The 20,141-nt window shown below is 37.6% G+C and overlaps 1 protein-coding gene across 9 annotated transcripts in view; it reads right to left on the bottom strand.

Annotated features, from left to right (window-relative positions):
* The window catches only part of enah (ENAH actin regulator), a 94,245-nt gene that overhangs the window by 39,953 nt on the left and 34,151 nt on the right, over positions 1-20,141 (bottom strand). For all 9 annotated transcript variants that reach the window (XM_057352417.1, XM_057352416.1, XM_057352421.1 and 6 more), the window contains 2 exons: positions 12,889-13,054; positions 4,564-4,741 (listed from right to left, as the gene is read on the bottom strand). In XM_057352417.1, the coding sequence (XP_057208400.1) occupies positions 4,564-4,741; positions 12,889-13,054 (344 nt within the window). The remainder of the gene's footprint in view (positions 1-4,563; positions 4,742-12,888; positions 13,055-20,141) is intronic.

The raw sequence follows: 20,141 nt of genomic DNA, 5'->3' as shown, positions 1-20,141 counted from the left end.
TCTTTTATAATGTGGGGTATCGGTACGTATGTTGTCACAAGTTTATTAAATCCTCATCAATGGGAAACAATACTTTAATAACGAAAATATTTATATAATAACTAAAATAATTAAAAATTGCACTTCTTTATTGGTTTACACATTTTTTGTGCTTGGACGATAAATGCGCAAGCGTGTCATGATCTGAAAAAATAAACAGATATCTGGTTTTGTATAAATGAGATTTGTGACTCAGACAGTGGCCAGAGATTCACTGTTTCCAGTAATGCTCTTCCTAAAATGAGATTTGAGAGTGTGTTTGTTCCACAAGCTTAGTTTTATTCAAATAAGTGCTCGGGACACAATTGACTTGGCAAAAAGTGGTGGCGACATGTCCCACTCGTCCCACCTGCAAATTATGCCTCAGTGTGAGACACAAGTCTCAACGTCAGGACCGCTAAAGGTTGTAACACGTTATGGACATTTGTGAGTTAAAATGCCCTTTTTTCGAATTCTACAGATTCTCTGTAATACTGTCGATAGTGTCCATGCGCTGTGTCCTATGCACATTTAGAAAGAACATAACACGCTTATAATAACAAATCAACCTATTCTCTCACGCAGACTTGTGCAATGATATGAGTCTGCTTATATGCAATTACCAGAGTGCACATCTGAGGCGGCGACACGTTGTATATTGGTCCATATGTTAATGATCAAATACATCATTTTATTATATTATCAATCACACAGATCATTTTACACACAATCATTTTAACAATGCTACTAGGCATTTTTTTTAAACCCTTTTTATTCAGGTGAGGAAGATGGCGTTTTGCGTGCAGAGGCATATTTCAGTATTAATGTTAACGAGTAATCGATTAATTGATCGTTAATGTAAATGAAAATCGATTATGGGAATTTGTCTAAATTGACATCCCTAATATGAAAACAGTTGACTCAAGGTGCAGTTCACTCAGGGACAGATCTCACTGCAGTTAGTTACAGTCCTCTAACAGCACGGAGCGCAGGCGTTTCACCCTACCACAGCTGTAAACAGCTTAATGCTCACAATAGAGGGAATTAGGGGAGAGCCAATTAGGCTTTCCTGTGCTGGCACCATGGCATGGGATCGTGCGGTCTGGTTAGTTCAGTTTAATACACTCTCCAAACTCACCGTCTCACTGCCAGACATCCACAGGCATTATCCACATTCAGCAGAGCTAGCAAAGCACAAACCAATGCTGAGGACTAAAAAGAATATTGTAATGAAACTTTTTTCTTTGAACTAAAAGTATAGTTTAACTATTGTAACCGCAACTAAGGTTTTTGCTGACCCTTAAGTTCAAACATCTTAAAGGGATAGTTTACCCAGAAATGAGAATTCTGTCAATTACTCACTCTCTAGTTGTTCCAAACCTGTATAAATTCCTTTGTTTGGTTTAACACAAAGAAAGTTATTTGGAAGAATGTCAGCAACTGAGATTTCCGTGGCACCACTGACTACCATAGTATGAACAATGACAATGTTAGTCAAAAGTGCCCCAGAACGGTTTGCTTTCCTACATTCTTCAAAATATCTTCTTTTGTGTTTAACAGAACAAAAAATAAATGAAGTATTTGTCCTACTATTGTAGTCAGTAAGGTCCAACAACTGTTTGGTTACAAGCATTCTTCCAAATATCTTTCTCTGTGTTCATCAGAACAAAGAAATGTATACAGATTTGGAACAACTCGAAGGTGAATGATGACAGAATTTTTATTTTTGGGTGAACTGTCCTTTTAACACAACAGTAAGAGTACCATCAACTTACTTTTTTACATCACTGCACGACAAACAATTTACATCATTGGCTCACAATTTTCAGCCTGCGGCTGTGAAAGGAACTTCGTCCAAGGCTATCCGCACATCAGTAAAGTATGCATAATTAACATCGCTTTGCATAATTAACTGGCGTGCTATCAGGTAATTAATAGAGAGTAATAAGGCCATAGAGTCTGAGACTTCCCGTGGTGATAACAGGAGCCCAGCAGAGTGACTAGATCACTTTCCATAGACAGATTAGTGAGACAGAAAACTGAAGGTCACGAAAAACAGAAGCAGTCATTGCATCTGCTGTGTTAGTGAAAATGGTCTCACAAATTCTTGTTCGCCTCTTAAGATACAAACGATTAACTGATTTGAGGAAAAAAAGAGTGACATTATACAGTAAAAGTACAGGATATAATGTTTTTATTGTGTTATTGCGTTTTATTGTGTTAGCTAGCTGTATTTATTTGCGTTATTATTACTTAAAACTACAAAACAACCCAAGAGCAGTTTGATTGGTATTACTTGGAATGCACAATAAAAAACATATTCCAATTTTTTTATAGCATTTAAAGTATTTTTTAAATATCTGTTTTTGCAAATGAACTCTTCAAGTGTACTTTAAATGAAGTATCAAACTTTTTGTCATGATCCTGTCCTTTTGTCAGGAGATTTCTAGTTCTGTGGACAGGGTCGTGACAGTACCATGTCTTTTGTGCTTGCTGTCTTCTGTGTGGAAGCACATGGCCTTTGTTGTTGCTTTGTGCCATGTGCTCTCCTGTCATGTGTCTTGGCACCGCTCCCTTGTTTCCCCATCAATCTTCCCATTAGCGTTTGATTCCCCTCACCTGCCCATTGTAATTATCCCTCGTTAGTTTCCCCCATTTAAGGCCCTGGTGTTCACTGTCCTGTGCCGGTTCATCAAAGTTTGTGTGCTGTTATACCCTGTTCCTGTCTGGCCCGTCTTGTGAAATGGACTATTTATTCTTGTTGTTTTGATTTCATTTGTTTTGCTCCCTCGTGGGAAGTATTTGTTTTGAGTTCTTTATTTATTTATTTACTGTTTGCCCCCTTGTGGGTTTTTGTTGTCCTGCATATGGGTTCTCTCTCGAAATTCGTGACACTTTATTGCTAACATTAAATCACATCATTGTTGCCTCAGGACCAAAGATGTTGCCAACTTTAAATCTAAAAAAATAATTCTTTGAAACATATTTATATCTATATAGCCATATATTAAATGAGCCCTGCCAGATACTTACCATGGCACCTGTCCAAAATACTATAGTAATACTATGGTCATTTTTGTTTGCCTAATAATAGCACCTCTTATGCTCAAAACATTTCATACACAAATTCTGCGTAAACACCGACCAACAAGCCAAAATCAAACTGTGACATTTAAAATGATTCTATACATCATATAATAAAAGCCTGAACTATATAGAACCCAGCAATGCACACAAACAATCCTTTCATAAACATCCTTGCCTCAAACACACAATTGGGGGTGACAGAATGACCTTACTATTGTGATACATTGTAGAACACAGAAGAGCTCAATATACAACAGTTAAGAATTGACAGATCACTCATATCTCAAAGAGACAAGCAGAGTTCAGTCCCAAACAAAAGCATCATCTGTTCTAAAAGGAAAACAGCCTCAGCTACTCTGACGTAGTCAGAACAGTTGGCTAGATATGCAGGACGACCCCCGCTGTGACCGCGCCAGGGTCTCAGACGGTGGAGAAAAGAGCTGGGGCAAGAACTAAACTTGAACTTGTAAACTTGAACTAACACGTGCGCAAGCAACCGCTGTGGACGAACGGATTTCATGGGGGCTGTTATACACAAGCCAAAACTCCTCCCCTAATCTCAATCGGCAAAAACAACAAATACTGAGGTGACCCAGCCTCCCTTAAAAACAAGTGTGCATGCAAACCCATTCCCCTCTGTTAGCAGAATGACAATTACACGAGTACAATAGGCTGGGTCTGGATCCAAATGTGACCTCACTGATGTAGAGCTCGACATAAACAGTAAACAACAATCTGCAAATTAAGTAAACTGCCTGATTAGACCACTTAACATGTAAAGAGGAATAACTGGAAAAAGAAATTATGTGAAAAAACGCAAAATGCACGTTAATTACGTAATAAGGAATTTTCTATGATCAGAACAATTTAAACGCATGATTACTAACTAAACATGCTGTCATAAAAACATACCGCTCTATGATGCGAGACGCTGAGAAACCGCACAGCGCAATGTAACGGCTAAAGACTTCAGCATGCATGTGTACATCATCGCTTTAAAAAAAATATCGCAGACAGAACTCAACATAAACAAACAGATTATAAAATGGATCGCTATCAAGCAACTTTTCTGCTATAACGTAATTCAGAAATAAGCTAAAAACCAAATAGACTAACACCGTGTCTACACCGGACGCGACGCGACACGACAAAAGACATTAGAAACGTATTAGAACCCATTATAAATACAAATTTTGTCCACACTAGATGCAGCGCAATGCGATGCAACAAACCCATTAAGAACAAGCAGGTGGTCGTGTCGCGTCGTGCCTGTCGTGTCCGGTGTAGACACGTTGTGAGACTTGTTTATCTCGTTAACTACAGATAACAGTTTAAAAATATATATTTTTGAAATTACTCCAGGTATCAGATTTTTGCAATGCTCTGTAATACTGCTGCAGGGATCAATTCACACATCATTAAACGTGGCTCTCGCTGGTGTGAAAACAACATTCTCACCTGCATCCTGAGAGTTCAGCACCTCCAGGGCATGCATCATGGCACTGGCAAATACATTGGCATCCTCTTTGCTGCCAAAGTTAAGGCCGTAGACCTGCCGTGCGTCTCGCCACTGGTGAAAGGTTTGTGTTGCCTGGTTGTATTTCAGCCCCTTGGGAATGGCACAGTTTATTACCACCTGTTGACAGAAGCAAACAATGTATATTTAGATTTATTCATTTAGCAGACACTTCTTTTTACATCTATGAATGAAGTGTATAACAACAGTTATCTGTATATTGGATTCTGGTTATCAAAAATACGATTATGGTTTGAACACATTTTTAAAGGTCCAGTGTGTAATTTTTTGGAGAATCTATTGACAGAAATGCAATATAATATACATAACTATGTCTTCAGAGGTGTATAAAGACCTTACATAATGAAGTGTTATGTTTTTATTATCTTAGAATGAGCTATTTCTATCTACACAGACTGCAGGTCCCCTTACATGCTATTCGCAATGTTGTTTCTACAGTAGCCCTAAACGGACAAACTGCTCTACAGAGCGCGTTTCATAAATACGCCATCTCCTTCGGAAAAGAAGCGAATACGTGAAAATACCGTTCTGTGTCAGACACCGCAGTGCTTCGAAATGATGGGGGGAGGGGTAGAGTGAGCCGTTGCTTGCAAGTTGCAACCTCACCACTAGATGCCACTAAATGTCATATACTGGACCTTTAACTACAATTTTATTCCTGAAAGTCTATTTAAACTTAAGTGTTCATAAATCTACTTAAGCACTATTGCCCGGTTTCACAGACAAGGCTTAAGGCTAGTCCCAGACTAAAATGAATGTTTGAGCTGTTTGAACTGAAAATAACATGCCCTGAAATATCTTAAAATATGTCTCTAGATGCACACCAGTAATGTTTTTACATAAACATTTTTAAAAAAGCTACTTAAATATCATAATTTAACTAAGGGTTAGTCCTGGCTTAAGCTAAGCCCTAATGTCCTAATAAAAACCAATACATATCCACAATTAATACCAAGTAATAAAAAATGTTTGCCTTCATATGTTTATTGGTAAAAGTGTTAGGTGTTACTATTTTGGAGAGTTCTCTGGTTCAAGTACAAATCTCTGAACATTCTCCGTAAATATAAAGGTAGACAAGGTTTCATTTTTTTAAATCTGACAGATAACAAAGCAAAGAGACAAAGTTTCTGCTGTTATCTACAGTCCCTTTAAAAGTTTCACAAGGACAAACTACAGTCAAAGAACTGCTGAAAGCAGCACATTCATTCTGGCAGATAAAAAAACCGGAATGCATTATTTCTTAAGTTTTGCCACGATATGCCACTTTGCCATTACACAAAGGTCACCAAAGTCTGCTTGGCTCCAAACAGGCATTACACAACAACACTACAAGGTTAATGTTGTAATTGCAGAGATGTATAAAATTCAAACACTAGACTCTCCACACAGCACATCTTCAACGGGGCAAATCTTTATGGCGCTTCTGTGGAAACTGGCTGTTTTCCCAGTCATTTTCATTTCTCAACAATTGACATCAATGTAATTACTGTACCATGAGAAGTGCACCTAATTAGCGAGCGGCATAAATGGAAGGCATCCTGACACAACTCACGAAAGCAGAAAACTTTCCAGTTTTCTCAATACATTGGTATAATTGAGTAGTAAGAACTCAAATCTGGGTCATGTTCTTGTATAGGCAACTTAGATGTTGGAATCAAAGCCTTTAGCAAAAAATCCAGTTGTTTCATCCTGTTGGATCAAAATATAAAAGCCTTTAAGTGGGTAAGAAAGCCTGATAAATTGCACCTTGTGGTGTGGCATAGTGGTTAAAGGGGATGTGCAACAGTGTTTCATGCATTCTGACTTCTTTACAACGTTAAACGTGCTGTCTTCTCATACTTAACATGGTCTCATGCTTGACATGGTATGCGCCTGCTGCGTGTCTACATTTAGAATAACGAACTTGCGCACGCAAAAGACGTGAAATGTGAATTGCCCCTTAGTCAGTTTAATATTTAAGTTGAAGTCAAATTTAAGTTCAAGTAACTTGTAAAGCCAATTTGATTTAACTTAAATCATTTACTCACCCTCAGATTGTTCCAAAATAAATTTCTTTGTTCTGCTAAACACAAAGGAACATATTTGGAAGAATGTAAGTAACCGACCAGATCTCGTCCCCCATTGACTCCCATAGTATTTATATTCCCAACTATGGCAGTAAATGGGGGACGAGATCTGCTCCGTTACTGACATTCTTCTAAATATCTTCTTTTGTGTTTATCAGAACAAAGAAATTTATACAGGTTTGGAACAATCTGAAGGGGCTCGCACAGCGCAGCGTAGCGCCAGTGTTTTTAAAAATTAACATATTGTTTTCTATGAGTGTACACACACCGGCGACGCTCCACTACAACTCAGGACTCTGTTCTGAGTCCTGCAGCGCAGGAAAACATTAAATTGGATGTTATTTGACTGAAATCATCTTTAATGTACACACTGACTTCCCCATAAGCTGCTAGATGCATTTATCTGTTTGGGAATAACGGAAAAACAGCACATTAATACAGAAAACCTCTCGATTCTACCAAGTTAATAACGAGTTGACCAGATGCGACACTGCACGGCTCAGCGCTTCCGCATCCGGTGTGCGACCCCCTTGAGGGTGAGTAAATAATGACAGAAGTTTTGGGTAACCTATAACTTTAAGGCAGCTTTTGAACAGAAGTTTGTAAGTTGAATTTTTTTCCAAAGTAAAACTTAAAACTTAAAAATAAAAATGAACTCATGGTTTATTAATAACTAGGGCTGTCAATAGATTAAAATCGATTAATCGCACACGTATAGTGAAATTAAACAAACTATTTATTTAGTTATACATGTTCATTTTAGTGCTGTCACTCGATTAAAAACATTAACTAACTAACAGGTAGGCTAACAGGTAGGAAATATACAGAAAATAAATAAAGTTCTCAAACACTTTACAGCCTTTACTGCTAAATACATGAAATACAGAAGAATCCACATTAAAGCTACAAAATCACATTGTTTATTTCTTTTCTTTTGTTCTTTGATTAACATTAGTGACAGGAGTCAAAGCAGCACGTTTAAGAACGCGACCCTTTAAGAGCTGCCGCTCGAAGCAGGTCTAAAGCACTTCCTAATACTTTATTTAACTCGTTGAACTCGTTAAAGTTTGCAAAAATACAAGAAAAAAATGTGCTTTCTGACATAATCTTGTGTGTTTTTATTCAGACAATGATGACAGAAAAAAAACGGATGTTGCATTAATGGCATTAAATATTTTTAACGCGTTAAAGGACTCATAAAATGATTTTAAAAATTTGACTTTCATCCAATGGGTCCTTTAATCTGAAAAAAATAATCGCATGCGCTAACGTTGACAGCCCTATTAATAACGTAAACAAATGTTTTGTTCCCAACTAGCTATAATTTTGATGTCTGGCCTAATATTTAGTAAAACATGTAATTACATACAACGGCTACAATTATCAAAATATCGAAAATTTACTAGACATCTGTTTAAGGTTTTTAAGGTGATTTCTTTAATAACAGATTCTGAACTGGCAAAACATAATAAACTACTTAAAGGGATAGTTCACCCAAAATGAGATTTCTTTCATCATTTGCTCACCCTCATGTCATTGAAAACCTGTTTGACTTTCTTCTGAAGAACACTAGAGACATTTTAAAATGATTATTTTTTCAAAATATATTTTTTTGTGTTCCACAGAAGAAAGAGTCATATACAAGTTTAGAACCACATGAGGGTGAATAAATGATGATCAAATATTTATGTTAGGGTGAACAATCCCTTTCCACTCTTAGGCCCTATTGGTTGAAAATCGGAGGTATATATAACCAACACCAGTCAGTTAAAGTAACTGTAAATGACAAGGCTATCACAGAAGTTGTAAAACGTAGAATCCATGATGACATTTGGTTTGTCTGTGCTTCAATGCTCTACTTCCTTCAGAAATGAAACAATGCTGGATGGCTCGTCAACAAATGCCAGCACGTTTCCTGAAGCAATCCGATACGCTCCTTCATCGGATATCACCATAATTATGACGTTCATCAATTATTAATGTAACCATGACTAAACCAGCCTAGAGACTTTCAGAGGCACAAAAAACACTTCCATAAAACACCAGCGAGACACTTAATAACCATAAAATAGCAATAAGTCACGTCCAGTGTTGCTGTCTCTTCAGCATTTCTGTCAGTTGTGTAGAAGGAAACACACTCAGTGCCACAAGATGTTCACCTTCAAGTGAACAATACCTTGCACTTCACTATAGTGTGCAATAGGTTTAATCAGTATTTTCTCCAAGCTTTTTATTCTGAAAATAATGTTTATTATGAAAGTGCCGGTCATGACATTAGAGCTGCTATCTTCCCGAGTCAAACCCTGGCTGAGTGGGATCTAACAGCTCACATGTCATTCACAAAGCTCACAATTCAGACAAAAGAAGAGTTTATTTCTTGGTTATATTTCTTTTGGCAAGTAATAAACAGACAGGGAAAGATCTAGGCCAGACTCGAATAAAATGCATACGCAATACAGTCTGAAGTGAACAATGTGATGCTAACAAGCGTTCTAACTTTAGAACACAGAGTGAATTCCTGACCTATCACACTACTACACCAGCACCACTTTACAGCATTACTCACCAAAAATGAATTAATGAAGTATTACAGACAGCATTTTAAAAACCAAACTATCTGCTGATTCACATCAGGCTTTCTCTCTTGTTGATTTTAAATGTAGCCTAAAGGACAATTTCCACTTTGTAGCTTTTACAAATCTGACCTCTTACGTCAATGTACTGTATCAATTATTTCCAAGACTTATTTTCTTTGTATTTTCTTGTTATATTATTTGTTGTACAGTATCTTGGGTCAACCTCTGCTGTTTTAAATGTGCTTCAGATATCAACTTCATTACATCTAAAACGCACCAACTAGCTTTCACTGAATAACCTTCATAGAGATTGATTGTCTGTATATTAAAAGGACACATTTGAAGCCTTGCAGATGTCTAATAATGCAACGGATGCTTTGCAAAAAGGCTTAAATGAAGGATGGGATGGTGCCAACTATAATATACCCAACAGCACCCTGCAAACCATAAGCAACCAATTATATCAAATATAATAAATCAAATATGATATAATCGACATCACTTTCAATTCTAAAGGATAGAGAAAATATTATAAATATAAATAATTAAATAAATAAATAGGCTGTTTTTCTTATGCATTAAAATGAGAATCAATACAAATCACTGAGAAATCCCAAAATAATAATAAAAAAAACAAAATAAATTTGAAAAAATAAATAAAAATAAGGCTTTGACATGACCCCTTTAAAGAACACTTAAAAGTTTAGCTCTGTTAAATATTTATGGGGCAAACTCTTTATAAACCAAAAAATGTATTTAAACAAAAGTGAAAAAAGCAAATGCAAAAACAAGTACATTTTCCAGGTAAAACTGTATATCTTAATTTCTCCATCCTTGTAAATACCATAGTGCCTTGTAATAGTTTACTATACTTTATGTTTTTATTTATTTGTCATGGGACTAATGCAAAGACATGTCATTCAATGAGGTTTCGTTTTTCCATAGGGAATGTGCGTCTACTGTGCAAAGAATCTAATGCAGAGATGGTGAATCACACGATTAAATGGATGTCTTCAGGGCCAAAGAAATATCAGCCTTTCTTATTACTCATTAAAAAAAACATGCAAGTAAAGCCTTCCAAGAATTTTTTGCAGACAAAAAGTCAGTATTGAAGACCTCTGACTACAGTCACATTGTTATGCTTGTCATGAAAGAGTTCACTACACGGCGCTCGGATATTGGAAGCTTCATCCAACCCATTTTTTCTACCAGACTGCATTCTTCGCGCGAACAAAGATTTAAGACATTTAATTACTTTTCGAAAGGAAACGCTGGCCTACACAGCATCCTAGAGGACAACAAAAATGCACTATAAGCTCTAACATTAACAGGATGTCCCTTAGTCAAACACTACTTTTAGGGTGGTTAAAAGTGCAGATTCAGTTAATGAAATCCCTCCCATCACATCAGGGAGTTTATAAAAATACATAATTGCAACTGAGTGTTAAAAGGGTGCTGAAGCAGCATATACTGTTTACACGATACACATGCATGTGTATTTCTCATAAACTCCGAAATAAACGATTTACCAACCTCATCAACTTTAAAACTCCCAATAAAAAATAGCCATTTTTTAACAAGACGTTCTTACCCTTGAAGTATTCAGAGCAGAAGATTTTATTGCCATATTGTGTTTCCTGAACTTGAACATGGCATTTCTATTTAACATGTGTAAATGGTGTTCAAATGACAAGGTGGAGAAAATTAATCTCGGCAATTGCCACCTTAAAACCAAAGACAAACGGCTTCCTGTCCAAACATAGAGTTCCTTGCATGGACATAAATCACATGTGAAAACGTGTGAAATTTGCAACCTATTCCATTCAGTGCAGTAGACACGGTTCATTAGTTAATCCAGAAATATTAACAGAGCTTTGGACAGATGCAGCAGGGAATAAGAAGGCAGCTAAATTGATCTCGGCATTTGATCATGAAAGCACGTGTTTTTCTTCAGGTATTAGCTGAGAAATAGATGTATTTTTTTAGATGGTTTGGTAAGCTGTTCTCCAACTCCAAGCAGTTTTGTTTAGCATCTCCTATAGTTAGGTGTAGTGCCTGAGACCGATCAGACACGCAATAACTAGTTATATTTCTTAAATATAACAACAACACCCCTCACCCAACCAGCAAGCTAGTCACCAGGGGGTCTACCCCCAATCTGCAACTAACACCTAGGTGCAGGACCAGATCTCTGGTGACCATAGCAACCCACACCAAGCCATCAAGATAAGAGTATTTTACGACCGAATGGAATGTAGGGAGATGAACTCTCTTTACTCACTTTGGGGACAGACATACAATCCTAAATACATCAGGGGTAGAGGGTACAAGGGTAGAACTATCTCTAAAGGATGGACTAGAAGAAGACTTCACTTTGACCCCTAAGTTTGTGCCAGGCTGCGGCCTCGTCTTTCCAGATACAGATCCTCCGCATAAAACTGGTTCTCTCTGATCGCTTCCAGCCAAGATCAAGTGGAGCCTCAACAAACTGCATCAGGACACTTTCTTTCTTTTGATGGGCAAGACATGCAAGTATCATACTTAGTCTTATTAATGGATGCATGGAGCATCATTAATCCTTTTAACAAAGGTACTTTACAAGTAGAAAACGGATGTTTTGTTCAGGCTGTTGATCTTCTGAATATCAAATACTGCCATAAATCCATGCTCTGTTCTTCTCTCTGCTTCAACTTCAACCTTCTTCCAATGCTAAACTGTATGTGTGTGTATGTAAGATTAGTATGTGTCTAGTCTAGGTAATAAAGTCCTGTTTTATGTCACACGTGATGTTGTTTGTAGTTCATGCTCATAATCTGGAGTCCCTAAACATGCAGATTCTGGCTACATGCTCGTAATGCTAAGTGATTTCCCCAAATCATGAATTTGATCCAGATAAGTATATTTGATCATAATCAATTAAATTCATCCTAATTTGGGCTGATATTTGTTTCCCTTACAAAGGGTGCTGGAGAATATATTACTTATAATTGTGCTCATGATAATTCTTACAAATTTGGTGAAGAATAGTGTTTAAATAATACTGTTCCACATTGAATCCCCTACATAGGTCAAATGGTGCTTGGAAAAATTGTTGGTAGAAGTTTTATTAGTTATCGCTCTTGGTGTACTCTGGCGTTTATTCTCAAGACGATACATAACAGGTTTTCCAAATCTTGAAAATTATTTGATTGGCCCACATAGACCTTTCTGAAGTGCCACACTGGACCTGAAAAGAATCAACAGTATTTCCTGAAACGTAGCCATGCATAATATTTTCGCAATCACAACAGGTGTTGCAATGAGATTCTCCTTAAACTTCCCTGTGATGCTTTGAGTCACAAAACCCCGCCATGTTCTATGTCATTGCATGTACTCCAGTGAAACAAGACCCGTCTCTGCCTATAGTCCCTAATGCTAAAAAGCAATAATAATACAGTAAAGTAGATAATGTAATAATGTTGAATAATAATGAATAACATGCCAATTTAGGTTAATTTGCCTGTCAAAGAGAACACAAGCATTAGAACTTTAGCACAGAATTGGTTTGACAATGCATCACGCAAATCAAAAGTCTCCAACTCAATTATAGTTTCAGCTCTCTTACCTGGTGGTCCTGAATCTTACGGCCCACTACTCTGAAGGCGTTGTTGCCCGTGTGGTGATAGATGTGGACTCGACTGAAGCCCGTGGATCCGCCGGCCGGAACCCATTTCTTATTGGCGTCATCATATACCATGACAGCGGCCCGCGCCTGACAGATACTCTGCTCGCTGGAGAGAGAAAGAAAAAGGCAGAGGCATTATCACACAACAGAAAACTAAATTAGCCTCCATTAAGCTTCAATGGTTCGAAACAGAAAAAAGACAACACCTCACTTTATGTGAGGAGCCAATAAATCTGTGCATTCAATGTACAGAACAAACATCTGAAATTAACAGTCAATGGTTGTAGTTAATCGTTTTCCCCTCACAAAAAGCTTTAAACCACAGATAAGTTGCCATCCGCGGTGTGATTCTGCATTAGCATTCAAGTGCAGTTCACCTTTATAGGTCAATCGTTCATTATGCAGTCACCCATTAAATGTAAACACTGAAAATCAATTCCCATGTCGCTCTGCTCACTTTGCATTTTAGGCCAGAACTCACCTGGCATATAACTCTAAATTATTTACAGCTTTGATAGAATAAGAAAAGAGCCGCTAAAAGTAGTCTGCACTTTGAGCAGAAGTGCATCAAGTGCAGGTGGAAAAAGGAAAGAGCGAGAAGTGAGAAAGTGCTCTCACCTTGAGCTCACATTCCCCTTTATCTAGAAACCTTGAAAATTTTACAGACATGTCACTTCTTTGCCACATATGATACGGCAAAGTGACAAGCGCTAAAAGCTAGCGCTTACAATTTACGTTTTCAAGACGGTTAGCCCCACCCCCACACTTGAGAATCAATGGACAAAAATATTGCTTCTCATCTTTGAGAATCGGTTAAAGAGTACATTCCTCGAGATCATAAAAAATACATTTCATGAAGTGTTTAATTTTGCCGTGTTTGAATGTAAGCAATCTGCCAAGTTGTAAATCCGAAGGTGAACGAATAACAAAGTTATTAGCTTATAAAAAAGGTAATCGACTCTGAATCACGCGAACAAGCCATGACCTGTCCGAATCTTTAACCACAATGTACCTACGTCACTAGAAAAATCCCCGCCTACTGACTGCGAAAACTTAACTCTCTCCTCCCCAAACACTGTACTAGCTCGTTCGTGACGTGTGCATCATGTCTAAGAGAAGCTGTGTTCTATGTAATGAAACTAAGTCAGTCTTATTTTCACTACCAAAGGAAGGACTTCTGAGGAAAAAATGGTTACTATTTATTTTTCAAACGACCCCAAAGGAGTATAAACCGAACGTTTTACTTTGCGCGCGTCATTTTACCGAAGATTGCTTCATCAATCTTGGCACCTTTACTCCAGGATACATTAAACGTCTTTCCTTAAAAGATGTTGCAATACCAACTTTATTTGGACCTGTAAGCTCCACCGAATCACAACCTGTAAGTGTGACTCTTTATTTTTGTCTTTACTTAAAATTAAATTTGTGTGACGTTATCTCATGTCTGTGTTTAGCTAACGTTACCGTTATTTTTGGGGTTGTTACTGTTTGTTTACCTAACGTTAGCTATAAACTCGTTGCGCTAATGTAAGTGTTCAACCATATTAACTCGCAAAGTCTTTATTTCAAGAACTGCGTGGTGTACTATAGTTATAATAACATCTGAAGATACGAACACCGTACACTGTATGCCGTGATAACTAACTGTTACAAGAGAAGTGTCTAAAACAGTCCTTTTTCTTACTGGCATCTGTATAAGGATTAAAGAATGATTCGTCAGACTCGGGCTCGAACTGGTAAGGTAAAATCGACGCCATCTCTCTCTATACACTGTTAATATCCAACCACCTGCAAACCGTAATACAGAAGTAATGATAGGCGGTCCATTTGCGACACATGCTGAACGCATTTGACCAATCACAGCAGACCATTTGACCAATCACAGCAGACTAGACCATCTGACCAATCACAGCAGACTACACTATCTGACCAATCAGATCAGACTACGCTGGCGGAAAGGCGGAGATTACACAGATGAATCGCGGAACGAATCATTTGCGAGTCAGTCAAGAAGTAAGGTAATAAAAACTGCTTATTATTACGAAATAATAGTATTTTTACATCATGTATGTACATAAACTTGTTGTCGGACACTCCATAAACCAAAATAAGCCCTTAAAAATATTGAGGAATGTACTCTTTAAAAACACATCTCTTCGGTCAACATCTGACCCATTAGTAGTCTTCTACTGCTTTTCTACTTTCCTATCCCCCCCTCAAAAAAAAGACAAAAAAAAGCTTAGCTTCGTATACTGTGGTAGGCTAACTGAGACCAGTTTTACTGCACCTATACATTGTTGTTCTTTTGTTGCACAAATTGCTTATATTGTTTTCCCCTACTTTGTATGTCGCTTTGGTTAAAAGCGTCTGCTAAATGACTAAATGTAAATGTCATATATATTAAACATCAAACGTGGACTAAAAAAATCAATTTACATTGCGTTTTGTGTGTGTGACTGGAAATCAAACTCATGAGCTTAGCATTGTTTTCACCACGTTATCTACCCGTTGAGTGACAGAAACTGAATATAGTCTTTCAAGTTTTCAAAGACATGATAAGCTTGGAACAACTGGAAAAACTTAACACAAGTGTACCGGACCTACACTGACATCATTTACGAAGAATGTTCAAGTCACTTAATATTCACATACTACACATCACTGGGGAGACTGAAGAGCTTTCAAATCAGATGCCACCGGCTGACAGCAGAGTCAATCGGGTGAAATAAATGACAAAGCACTTCAGAATATACACTGACAGATTGTCGAGTGTTTTGTTTTGCTTCTCTGCAAAATCTAACTGATGACTGAGATGAGATCCCGGGATCATCCGCCTAGCAGATATGGGCTAATCTAACAGGATTGTCCACTGAGACCAATCCCTGCACTTTAATTAAGGAACGAGCGTGCCGGAGCACAGCGAGCGAGTCTCCGGAGCTCCACACTATATTATGGTGTAATTGATGGAAGACAGTCAGAAAAGATACTGGTTAACAGGGTAGAACTAGCTAAAAAAGCCTAACTTGACCTCATTATTCTCATATATGTGAACTCATTATAAGGGACAGTTCACCCAAAAATAAAAATTCTGTCATTTACTCACCCTCGAGGTGTGCCAAATCTGTATACATTTCTTTGTTCTGATGAACACATAGAAAGATATTTGGAAGAATGCTTGTAACCAAACAGGTCTTGGCCACCATTGACTACCATAGTAGGAAAAATTACAATGGTAGTGAAAAGTGGCCCAGAACTGTTTACTTTCCTACATTCTTCACAATATCTTTTTTGTGCTCAACAGAACAAAGACATTTAAAAAATAATTCCTACTATGGTGGTCAGTGGTGGCCAAGAACTGTTTGGTTACAAGTATTCTTCCAAATATCTTTCTCTGTGTTCATCAGAACAAAGATATTGTGAGTATTAGTATAGAATTTTCATTTTTGGGTGAACTGTTCCTTTAAGTTTTGCATTGGTCCGTGCGATTATTGTAACCTTCGTTGTCAACCAAGACAAATTCGTGGCAATCAAATTCGAGCGAATACGTGGTCCTGATTCATGTTTATTCAGTTTCACTTTCACACCCTTCAAATGAATAATCTCTCTTTAGTTTCATTCCATGAATGCAAACAAACAGCATGGAGGTGAACTCGAGGGGCTTTATGGTAAAAGGCAAAACTGTGTGATGAAATACTGAACATAGCAAAATTATGCATTTTCTCATTAATCAACTACTCAATTAAACATTCAGCTAGTATAATAGACAAATAATGCTGCCAGTATTGTTGGAATGTGCAGAAATCCACATTATTACATTTGTTCTTGAGCACTGGGCACATTGCAATTAGGGAAATGATTAAAATAAAAAGCTTGTGCGCTGATATTGGATGCAAATAAAAAACAGTTTATTATAAATAAGCCACATTAAGAGGACAAGAGCTTGAACGCAGCTAAAATAGTGAGATACATGAAGATAAATATGAAATATAGCCCTGCTATTCAAACAGTATAGCTTTTGCCTGTCTTTTTTGAAGGATCTATTGACAGAAATGCAATATAATATACAGAACTATGTCTTCAGAGGTGTATAAAGACCTTACATAATGAAGCACTATGTTTTTATTACCCTAGAATGAGCGATTTCTATCTACATACACCACAGGATCCCTTGCATGCCATTTGCCATGTTGTTTCTACAGTAGCCCTAAACAGACCAGCTGCTCTTCAGAGCGCATTTCATAAATACGTTATCTCCTTCAGCAAAGAAGCGAAAACTTAAAGACTTGCGTCAGCCACCTTAGTCCTTTGAAAGGGAGGGGCGGAGTGAGCGTTGGATGCAATTCGCAACCTCACCACTAGATGCAGCAAAATTTAATACACTGGGCCTTTTAAACTCAACCCAACAATGGTAATTATTTAGGCTAATAATATAAAAATGTTAATTGGTAAGCAATTGTGTGTCGCATGTTAAGAGTTTCACTTAAAAACCTTGTGTGGTTAAATGCTAGAGGACAAAGTCTAGGGCTGGGAACAATGTATCACGATTCACACTAATTATACCTTTCTAGAATCATTTCTGAATCGCAACGGCTTCGATTCTGTGCTCTATGCACAGCTCTTCCGTGAACTACTGCTCTTTGATCAGTAGGAAGTACTGCTCGATCTAAAATCACTACAAGATTTAATCGTTTATAATGTGCATTTGAAAAAGCAATACTCGTCAAACAGCATCATCATAAATATACTTTATTATCATGAAAATACATGAAAAGGTTTGAAGAACAGCAATACAATATGACCATTGGCATTTCCTGGAACTACGTGTGTAAATTGTTTTTCTTCTGTGTCCCATATTCAGAGTTTCTGCGTGAGAGCGCCATCTGGCTTTCGGATGTGGCGGCATTTAATCACAATTCATTGCAAAACGGAGCATAAAAATATAGTCCCAGCCCTAATAACTGTCTAAACAAATACAATGACACAGTCTGATCAATAACCCTCCGATATTAAACTGCAACAACACAATCAGGAAATGTTCTCAATTCCTTGTCGTATTAACATCCCATAGCCAAAAAAATGCATCAGAGCGCTTCGTGCTGAGGCTGCAGTGACACGAGAGAAAGCGCTCTGGGGAAGAGCATGGTAAAACAGGATCTGATTATGTAACCCAGTGCCTGCAACATCAGGAGAAATCACCATCAACCTTCTGCATGACTCAAACGAACGTCCTTGATGACAGCTTCATTGTCTTCGCCTGTGTAACAGACTCATTCACAAATAAACTACACAAGTAAGATGACATTGCCATTGCATCCATAAACACAGATGTGGATTCTGCATGTTGACAATGTGTCAGGGTCAAAATTATAATGGCCAATATGTTGAACGTGAATGCTTAGTAAAACTGCAAATCTAAATACATTTCTTTCAACTATATTTTACTTCTTACGTGTAATATTAAAAGCCCAACCCTGCTTGTGAGTTATAAACCATTTGTACCTTGCTATGAAGGGCTGACATGAATCATGTATGTCAACAAGAGTAACACAGGCACTCTCGCTCTTTAACACTGTTTGTTTACACGGCTCAAATTGTCCAACACTAACTCTCACAAGCTGCTACCTCAAAGTCGTATCGCAAATCCAATGAGACTCCAGCAAACAACGAGGATTCAGACGTCCTCGAAAGTCAAGCAGATAACTGGCCCCAGGACCACAAAAAGATCTAAAACAATCCTGCAAAGAGACCTAAGGATTCCTCATGTATTGTCAAGGTCTTGAGGAAAGTCAGGGAAAAAATAGAGAAACGCAGCATAATACAAACACTAACACAAAGTTAGACTAGCCCAGCCAGGGTTCTTTGTTTTTTCACATGACTGTACAATCTTTGCATTTGTAGAACTGCAACTTCTCAAACGGATAAATCAAAGATCTTCAAGGGCAAAGCACACAGATTACACTGTAAATCGTTTGATATCGTACCAGTTTTTATATGAATAAGACAAATCTTGTCTACATAAGTGTATACTTTCTGCAGCACTAGCATCACCAAAGGGACATGCAAAAACAACCTCAACCTCAAAACCAATCTCCAGACATTCCCGGTTTGCCATTGGTCAAAACTATCAGATAGCACCGCCCTCATTCACTAAAGCCGCAGCATTTACACTTTTTAAGGAAATCAGTCTAGGAATAGCTTGCATAGATGGAATCTAAAAAACATTTCATTCTTAAAGTGATAAGTTTACCAACAATCGGTTGCCAACATTCTTCAAAATATCTTCTTTCCTGTTCTGCAGAAGAAAGCCATACATGTTTGAAATGACAAAATGGTGAGTGAATGATGACAGAATTTCCCGTTTCGGGTGCACTATCCCTTTAAATGGCAAAATAAATAAACAAACCAAATGGCAACCTAAACCATAGCAACTACACCTGAGGTGTAAACATCTCAATTTAAAAGATCCTAAAAATCCCCTTTTAGGGCTACAGCGTCTTAAAATAACCTTCCTGCTGCTTTTTACCTACTCAACTAGCCACAGGTGCGTGAGAGAAAGCAGACAGAAGCTATTTTAAACCCGTGCTCATGTAATAGCCATGGCTCAGGCTGAGAACTGACTGCTTGCAGGAAGCCCGAGGGTCCACGGCATGGCGGAGGTGTTACAGCGAGCTGGAAATAGGCTCTGACTCCCACTGCGAGATGCAGAACGTCTCACAGCCACAAGGTAAAACCAGCATACAGGGACTAATAACCAACCAAGAATCGCACCAAGAATCGCTGAATGAACCGGGGGATTTAATTATAAAACTGTTAACTATAAGACTATGACTAAGATTAGAATCTATTATAAAATTTAGATGTTTACGAGCTAGAGCATTAAACAGGAAGTAGTCATCAGAGGTGAGAACTTTCTAAACGTGCATTAACTACAAACATGTTTTGTCCAAGGGGCTATTTTAAAGTACATTTATATTACATTTAGCCTGTTTTTATACAAAGCGACCTAAAACAGTGAAGAAAACAGACCAATTCATCGCAGGGACTCAAGAAGTGCTATAACAAGTTTTCAAAAGTTTTAGACAATACCTGTTGAGGAAAATAGAAAACGTTAAAGAATGAAGCACATTGAACATGTTCTTGTCAAGAATTTACAAAAAAGATATGTTTTTTTTTTAATAGGTGAATAAAATCTT

The sequence above is a fragment of the Triplophysa rosa genome, linkage group LG15, assembly GCF_024868665.1.
Source record: "Triplophysa rosa linkage group LG15, Trosa_1v2, whole genome shotgun sequence".
Lineage (NCBI taxonomy): Eukaryota > Metazoa > Chordata > Actinopteri > Cypriniformes > Nemacheilidae > Triplophysa > Triplophysa rosa.
The sequence above is the reverse complement of the archived record's forward strand: the minus strand, read 5'-3'. Positions and strand labels throughout refer to the sequence as shown.